This window comes from Varanus komodoensis, unplaced genomic scaffold (genome assembly GCF_004798865.1).
Source record: "Varanus komodoensis strain SLA01 unplaced genomic scaffold, ASM479886v1 scaffold57, whole genome shotgun sequence".
In the NCBI taxonomy this organism is placed as follows: domain Eukaryota; kingdom Metazoa; phylum Chordata; class Lepidosauria; order Squamata; family Varanidae; genus Varanus; species Varanus komodoensis.
This window is the reverse complement of record NW_025336182.1, coordinates 940,934-949,592: the sequence shown is the minus strand read 5'-3', so window position 1 is coordinate 949,592 and position 8,659 is coordinate 940,934. Positions and strand designations below refer to the sequence as shown.

General features: G+C 59.7%; 1 protein-coding gene across 1 annotated transcript; it reads right to left on the bottom strand.

Annotated features, from left to right (window-relative positions):
- Positions 1-527: 527 nt before the first annotated feature.
- On the bottom strand, positions 528-8,659 carry LOC123032865 (ras-related protein Rab-11A-like). Its single transcript, XM_044449044.1, has 4 exons — positions 8,620-8,659; positions 2,163-2,358; positions 994-1,187; positions 528-535 (listed from the first exon to the last, which is right to left on the bottom strand). Exons 1-4 carry the CDS (start codon positions 8,657-8,659, stop codon positions 528-530), a joined length of 438 nt encoding a protein of 145 aa, XP_044304979.1.

The window sequence follows — 8,659 nt, the reverse complement described above, 5'->3', positions numbered from 1 at the left end:
GAGCCCTTCCTCTGAAGGACTCTCCAGCTCCGTTCTGTTTTCCCCTGAAGCGCCACACCTCTGCCCCCATGGCTGTCACCACCGGCATTCACGCCTCCCAATTCCACCTTTCTGTCCTCCTTTAGCAAACGCCAAACTCCCCTCTTCTCTCTCCCCACAGGCCTGTCCAAAATCGCTCACTGGCCCACATGCGCAGTGGCGACGGGGCACACCAAGCAATCCGTTTTGCTCCTGTGCAACGTCCGTCCGCACTGAGAGCAAGCGCCTGGGCTTTCTAGATGCTGAAGCAGCAGCGACAGAGCAGACCCTGGGAGTGGCCGTGCCGCATGTGGCCCAGGCAGTGTGCCCGGAGTGCCCGGTGATGCCCCACAGCCTCTGGGTGCGGGCCCCGGGGCCCACGCCGGGCACGACAGGTGTGCACGCACGACCCATATGTCTGTGGGACTGCAGGCACGTGGCAGCGGGGCCCAGGGGCCTGGCTTCAGCACCTGGAGAGCTCCCCAGGGGGGCAGCGAGGGCAGGCCCGGTCACGCACCTGCCAGGGACACTCCCGGAGCAGGAGCACTGAGAAAGCCCCAGGAGCCGCCCTGCCCCCTGCTGGCAGCGCCTGGCCCGGGCGGCAGCATTGCTCCGAGCCCCCGGCCCTCTGCCTGTGTGTGGGAGCCACAGGGAGGACGAGGAGTGGGAGCCAGGGGGCGACCCACGGAGGGAGGGGCCCACAGAGAGCGCCTCGCCCCCGGTCCCCTGGAGCCAGCACAGGCGTGGCTGGCAGGCACGTCCCTCCGCGGGCAGGGCCGCCCACGGGCCTCACACTGCGGCTTCTCGCGGTGCGGAGAGGTGGGGAGGGCAGCCCGGGCAAACCGCGGGCCTTGGCAGCTGCCCGGCTGGGAAGCACACGTGGGGTGCAGGAGGAATACGCCCCCAGCCCCCCACGGGCCTGGGGAGCCTGCAGCCCCCGCACCGGAGGGAAGGGGGAGGCATGGGCAGCAGTACCTGCGAAGCTCTTGGCCTCGTCGGTGGGCACGGCCCGCAGGTGCCGGAGGTCGCTCTTGTTGCCCACCAGCATGATGACGATGCTGGTGTCCGCGTGGTCCTGCAGCTCCTTGAGCCAGCGCTCCGCGTTCTCATAGGTGAGGTACTTGGCGATGTCGTACACCAGAAGGGCCCCAACTGCTCCCCGGTAGTACCTGCAGGAGGAGGAGGCAGGCTCGGGGACACGACTCCACTCTCGTCCACGCGATGACGTCACAGCCGAGTCTGCAGCCCAAAGCATCGGCACGGCCTCCTGCGAGCGCTGCCCCGGGGCCGGTGGCCTCGCCAGCTGGTCTCCCTCCCAGGCCGGGGCTCCTGTACCCGGGGCCGCGGTGCCTGCAAGGGGCCACCTGGCCGGCAAGCAGTAGTGCCGGGGCAAGTGGCGCTCCCCCCCGAAGCAGGCCTCCTGGCCCAGCCAGCGCGCGCCTCCTTTCCGTGTGTGCCTTGGCCGGGCAGGAGTGGGAGGGGGCCGGGTCGCCAGCTCTGCAGTGCTGCCTGCGGAGGGGAGTGGGACAGAGGGAAGAGAGCTGCCTGGCTTGCCGCCCACCAGCAGGAGGCCCCCAGCCCGCGTGCCGCTGTGTGCCCAGGATCGGCACGGCTGCCCTTCCGCGATCACAACGCCCTTTCAGCAGGAAAAAGGGAAGCATTTCCAACCTCGCTCCGAGCCAAGATGCCTCGGGGGCTCTGCAGGAAAAGCGAAGGGGCTGGGCCCCGAGGGTGGATCCCAGTGCGTGTCGTGTGTGCCGTGCAGCCCCCCTCCGCCTGGCTTGGCACTATCCCCCGGCCACCTCCACCAGGAGACCGGCCCAAGGGTCTAACTGCGTGCAAGAAAGCTGCCCGGGGGCCCACACTGGCCTCAGGGGCCCAACAAGGGCCCGTGTGATCCGGGCTAGTCGCACGCAGCCCGGCGAGCCTCCTCCACGAGGGGCCTTCAGCTCCACCCCCCACAAGCCTCCCGCCCGCAGCCTCAGAGGGCTCGGCAGCCCCGCCGCACAAGGAAGCCCTGCAACCTCGGGCTGGTTCCCCGACCAAACTGGAGGCGCTGGGGCAGGGGGAGCAGGGGGAGTCAACAGCCTCCCCCCACCCCCCACGGCGCGCCAGGGCAACACCCGGGGTGTGGAAGCACTCACGCAGACGTGATGGCTCGGTAGCGCTCCTGCCCGGCCGTGTCCCAGATCTGGGCCTTCACTGTCTTGCTGTCCACCTGGATGCTACGGGTGGCGAATTCCACCCCGATGGTGCTTTTGCTCTCCAAGTTGAATTCGTTCCGGGTGAAGCGAGAAAGAAGGTTACTCTTCCCAACGCCGGAGTCTCCGATGAGGACAACTGCCCAGGAGCGAGAAATCAGTAATGCGAAGAGGGCAAGGGGCCTCGGGACGGTGAGGGGGCAGGGAGCAAGGACGGCAGTGCTGGCCGGCCAGGCCAAAGGCTCAGGCCCAGTTCCTTGGGTTAACGAAAGGCCTGGTAACTAAAGAGACAACACCTAGCATTTCAGTTTGGAGAATGGTAGAGCGCTTCCTGGACTGTGCTGCTTCAGCTCACGGCCTTGGCTGGTCCTACACCAAACCCTCCCCCTCCTCCCATTCAAAATCAGCCTGGCAGAGAGGAGCTGCTGGCCAAGCCTTCTGGCAGACCTGCCCAAGTCTGGCTGGCTGCTGCTTGCTGGGACTTTTCTGTCTGGACAGGCCCTGAGCGAGTTAAAGCCTTCTTGCCACTAACAGCAGCACTCAAGCCAGCTAACAAAATACGAAAATACTGGCAAACGTGACACCATCTAAACTTAACTACAAAAACTTACAATAATAATAAGAAAAAAACCCAGCACCCACAGTGGAAAGCGAAGCAGCAAACACAAGACATCTGGGCAAACCCCTGAAGCCACTTTTGCCCGCTGGCAAAACGACCAACGGGAGCTTCACAATCCCCTCCAAGAAGACCCTCTTTGGTCCCCACCAAGCGACCGCAGCAGGACTGGGGGAAGGGCTTCCCTGAAGATCCCCTGACCTGGGAGAAGGAGCCCCTCAGGTAACCTGGTCTCAGCCTGCCTGGGGCGTCAGAGGTCCTGCCCGGGCTGTGCCACCGGGAAGTTGCTCAGTCCTTGCACCAGACCTGCTCAGCAGCCTGGCCAGGGCATGAGGCAATCCAGCCGTGGAGACACGCTTTGCTCACTCCCCGCGACTCCGGGTTGTGGCGGCTCCGGTGGCTTCCGTGTGTGGCTGCTGGCCAGCCCCATTGGCGTTGGCTGAGGCAGGGACTGGGCACGGGCCACGAGGTGGCCACCCAGCCAGGCGCTGCACTAATATCTGTGAGAGGCCGCTTGCGGGGCGCAGCAGCAGACCAGCAACTCCGTGGGCAAACTCAGAGGATGAGCATGATTACTACGAAGCACAGAGCTCTTTGTGACAACAGGCCCAATCTGGGGAGCTTGGCTGTTTCAGGAGCACGACAGAGCGAGCCTGGTTTCCATGTGCCCACACAGGGCTCACCGGGTCAGCCCACCCTAAAAGGCAGGTTGGCTCCTTCCCTCCCCTTCCCTGCCCCATTTTAATTTACTTTCTGGGTTTTCCCTTCCCCTTTTTGTTGCTATATTTTAAAATCTGCTTGTGGGCTACCTGTGTTTTTTTCTTCATCCTTTTAAAAAAATCTGCTTGTGGCAGCTTGGGGCTAATTCTGACCCCCCCCCCCTCCCTTTTTTTGGTTTTCCTGGTTTTCCCCGCATGATCTAAAGTCCTCAGCTTCCCTTTTCTGTATGGTTGGTTGTGCAGCTACTGGGAGAAAATTGTTGTTGCTGCTGCTGTTGTTTTATGCTTCTCCCCTTCCTCCTGCTTTGCAAGTGTGATCTAGAACACAGTTGTCCATCAAATAACCTGAAATGCTCCTACTGGGGTGGCAGCAAAATAATAGAAACAGAGCGAGTCAGAAGGGACCTCCCAAGCCATCTAGTCTGACCCCCGGCTCTAGTCAGCTCCACTCACGACATGCCCACCATGTGCATGTCCAGGCTATCCTTGAACACCCGCACCGATGGGGCCTCAACGACCTCCCATGGAAGCCCATTCCACACCCTCGGGGTCCTGACTGTCAGGAAGTGCTTCCTGGCATCCAAACGAAACCTTGGCTCCCTGAGCTTTGCTCCATTGGAGCACATCCTGCCTTCCTCTGCAGGGGAGAACAGGTCTCTCCCCACCTCCATGTGACACCCCCTCACATACCTGTATGTCGCCAACATATCCCCTCTGAGTCTCCTCTTCTCCAGGCTGAAGAGACCCAGTTCCCTCAGTCTCGCCTCATACGGCATCCCTGGCAAACCGGCCACCAACCTAGTGGCCCTATGCTGCACTGACTCCAACCTGGCTATATCCTTTCTGTAATGAGGGGCCCAGAACTGAGCACAATACTCCAGTTGCGAGCGCACCAGAGTCGCATAGAGGGGCAGTGATACCTCTCTCGATCCAGAAGCCACACTTCTGGCTATGCAACCAAGGGTGGCGTTCACCCTCTTGACCACCACGTCACACGGCTGACTCATGTTCAGCCTGCAGTCAACCAGCACCCCGAGGTCCCTTTCGCAAGCGCTGCTCTCCAGCCACTTGTTACCTAGCCTGTACTTATGATAACATTTAACAATGTTTTTAAAAATGCCTGTTGTGGCACTATGAAGCATTAAAACAGGCAAATGTGGCTGGATTGCACTCTTCTAATGCTCTGTAGCCTCTAAGGAACACTAGAAGGGTTCTGAACCCAGCTATACAGGTTTGGAACTTTCATGCAATACTTTTCGATAGAATTAGACCACACCAAATGTCAAGACTCCGAGTATACATGCATGTGTGAACCAGCCTTCGTTAGCTGACCTAAGGTGCTGTCAGATACAGAGCACGCCTTACAGGATCGAAACCCTTAACACTTCCTCCTCCTCTTGAACCTGCTGACTCCCCTTCCGGTTTAGTGAAAAGCATCGTCTGTCACGATACCCAAATCAGGCAGATCACGGCTAATGCCACCTCCGCACCAGATCAGCACACCGGGAGCTGTCTCCAAGACACAGTCTGGAGGTTTTTCTGGCTGGGATGAGCCGGAATGCCCACCATCTCAGCACACAACGATGAGTGCTCAACGGAAAAGGGAGCCCAACCTGAGGCATGCAAGAGGGGAAGGCGAATTCTGGCCAGACTTCAGGTCCCCGCTGAGCGGCTGTGGGGGGACCGGCTGGGCACGGTGCTGATGGGCCCGCGTTGCCGGCTTCTCTGCCAAAGGCACAAATGGCTTTCGCTTAAAAATCTTACGTTGGGGTAGGAAATGGATGCCCAGCACCACGTTTCAAACGCACCAATTTTCTTCTTGGCAGCTTTCTTTACTGTCCAGTTGGATGATCTTGGCCTCGGTCTCCAGTGATATGTCCTTGCACCCGAGCACCTTCCCGAGTTCCTTCATTGCTGCCCTTCCAGACTGCAGCCTCCTTCAGCTGGCTTGGCTGCACTCTCCCTTGGACTGAGGAGTGAGCCAAGGTATGCAAAATGCCTCACTTCTGAAACTGTCTCTGCCGGGAATAAATCCCAGAGCAGCCCCTTTCCCCTGGCAGAGCTGCCGACTGAGGCACTGCAGGGCTGGGCCTCCAGCAGTCTGTGCTACCCCATGCTTTACTTCCTGTCCCTGACTTACAAACAAATCAAAGCAAGTGAGCTGGCTGCCCTTATTTTGCTCTTATGGGGTGCCCTGCTCAGTACGAGATGTTATTTTTGCCCTTCTTCAGAAGCTGGGGTATCTTGAAATTACATCTTCCTGAAAAGGCAGAGATTGCTCTTATCTCTAGCACACTTCCATGTCAATGCACAGACACGCCTGCCGAGGCCCTGCACATTTGAGGACACTGTGGTAGGGCAACTCTCTTTGCCTCATCTGTCTGTACCCTCAGGGACACATGGGGCTCTTGGCCTTCAGAGCAGTGAAGTGGGAAGCCGTCGCAGGATGTACAGAGGTCTCCCTACCCTTTAATAAAGTTCCCAGGGCAGTTTACGATGCAAAGAAATAAACGAACGCAGCGGGAAGGGGCGCCCTAGTTACGGAAGCAGGCTGAAACATCGGTGGAATGCAGTATACGAAGCTGGACTCCTGCCCCCTCTGGTCCAGGCAAATGGAGCCTGAGCCCTCCTGCAGCTCAGACGTGGGGTGCCCCAGGCCGGTTACGTGTGCACGTGTGCACACACACGTGCATGCACACGCACAGCCCGGACTGCAGCACGAGCGGGAGGCTCGAGGAAGGCCCTGGCAGGGAAGCGCAGGCCCACTCCTGCCCCGAGCTGGGTGCTTCCTGGCCCCGGGCCCCGCAGTTCCATCCCACTAAACGCGCCTAAACTGGAACGGCAGGATCTGACCCTCCTGCGCAGTGAGCACACAGATGCGACGAGGCGGCGGGCCCGCAGAGCCTCCTCGCGGGGGGTGGCTCAGACTCCCTTCCGCCATGGCTGCCCTCTGCCCCTCATAGCAGAGACGGGCTCAGATCAGGGTGTGGGACACAAAGAAGCGAGTGCCATGTTCACTCATTCCTTTGCGGTTTCACGTTACGGTGAGGCTACGCGCAGCCGGGCGGCTCAGCTATAGGTCCTGCTAATGATCTTCGGTCTTTTGGCACCCCGGTTCACTCCAAGTATCTGGGGATAAGCAAGTCTTGATGGGTGGCACCAAAGGGCTTTTTGCCTGAGGTGGCTCAAGACCTGCAGGAGAACTGCCCCACCTCCGGGTGCTTGACCTACGATGAGCAACAGTAAAGCAACATTTCCATACCGTCACACCCGCTTTGAGGCCCATCCGGAATTTCAGGAGGGCTGTGGGGCCCTCGCAAAACGGCTGCCGGGCACCTGGCCCGTTTTTGCCACGGAGGCACAGCTTGGCAGGCACAGCCAGCCACAAAGCATTCGCTTCCCGGAAGACGAGTGGTGTGTCTGAGAGCCCACGTACAGACTGCCCCGCAAAATATGATGCCACCCTTGGCGGGGACGGAGGGCAGCGTGCCTCTCAGCAGCCTCCCAGGGAAGCTCTCAAACCCACGAAAAGCCAGGGGAAGCTGGCGGGCACCCCAAAGGTGCCTGAGGGCACCCGGGAACCCAGTGCTCGACGGAGGTGGCCCACACGGCGCCAGGCGATCCTCAGGCCGCCTCCCACTCCTCTCCCGCCCTTTTCCTGAAGGCAGAAGTTACAGAAACGTTTTCCCAGCAAGGTCCTCCCAGTCTCTGCTTGCAACTGTGCAGTGCCAAGGAGGAGAGGAGGCAGGGGCTGCAGAAGTGCCTCTGGGGCAGGTGGGGAGGCGTGTCTGGATTCCCCCGCCCCCCAGCCTCTCTGGGACAGTCACATTGCTAACACTTGGCTCTGCAGTGCACTGCATTCTAGCACTGGAAGGAGGCACACCTGCTCCTGGCCAGAGCAAAGCGTTCCATGTGCCCTGTTTCAGTGTGCTTTACATCTCCCTCCTCAGCTCAGGCAGCCCCCATGCTTCACGCTCTGGCCCTTTGCGGTACGCTGCTGCTGCGGCACCTCCTCTGCGACAGAGGGGGAGGGCACCTTTGGGGGGGGGCACCTGCTTTTGGAGGTGTGAGCTGCAAAACTGCTGTGGGCAGCACAAGGCTCCGAGCTTGGCTTTGAATTGGTTTTGAAAAGTTTAAAACTACGTAAATGCATCAGCCCAAATCTGGGCACAAGGGGTCTTTCATGTTTCCAAGCTAGACTCCTCTCCCACCCTAAGTTCTGCACTTAAAACTAGAAAAGAAGCATCTCAGTGTCTGAATTGCACGCGTCTGCCACGATTTCCTTGCACAACTGCACAACACGAACTTCACCACATCCGGCAATTTCCCTGGGGGCGTAGTTGCTTCCACGCCCTCCTGCGCCTTTCCAAAAAGCCAGAACCCCACGCTTCCGTTTCAGGGTGGCAAGATGTGGCGGAAGACGGAGGGATCGGCCCCTGCCCGGTTTTATGCGGCATTTCTCCAAAAAGGAGGAGCAGGGCCGAGCCCCGCGCCCCACCCCGCCCCTGCCCCTCTCCTTTTCTGTGGGGATGAGCAGCAGCAGCAGCAGACTTGGGAGTGCTTGGCTGAAACGGAGGGTCAGCCCTGCTTGGGCGGCTGGCTGGCTTGGGACAGGGAGCCACGGGGGACGGGGACGGAGGGGGACTGGGGCGAGGAGTGAATTCTTGTGGGGCGAGGAAGACAGGCGAAGCGGCAGTGGTGGGAGGAAGTCCCTGGGAAACGGAGTGACGGTGGGCAGGAGGGCAGCAGGCCTGGCCTCGGCTCTAACAAGAGGAAGCAGGCCGTTTGGGCCTTCCTGCTGGATTGGGGTGGGGGCAGCCACTCTCCAACCCTTGCCCAGGTATGGGCTCTATGGGGCACTTCTTGCCGAGTGTCATTCTTTACCCCGTAAGTAATTGCTAGTAAATAAAAACTAGGACCACATGCACTGAGTTTCTAAAAAGTGGCCACAGAAAGGAGGAAGCGACTGTTTTTTAAGACCCCAAGAAAGCAGAAAAGGGTGAAAGTTCACCAGTTTCAGAAAGGACGGGAATTTGGAAAAGGGAAGAGAGAGGGCCAAACTTACTTTTGAACAGGTAATCGTATTCGTCGTCCTTGCCCCGCAT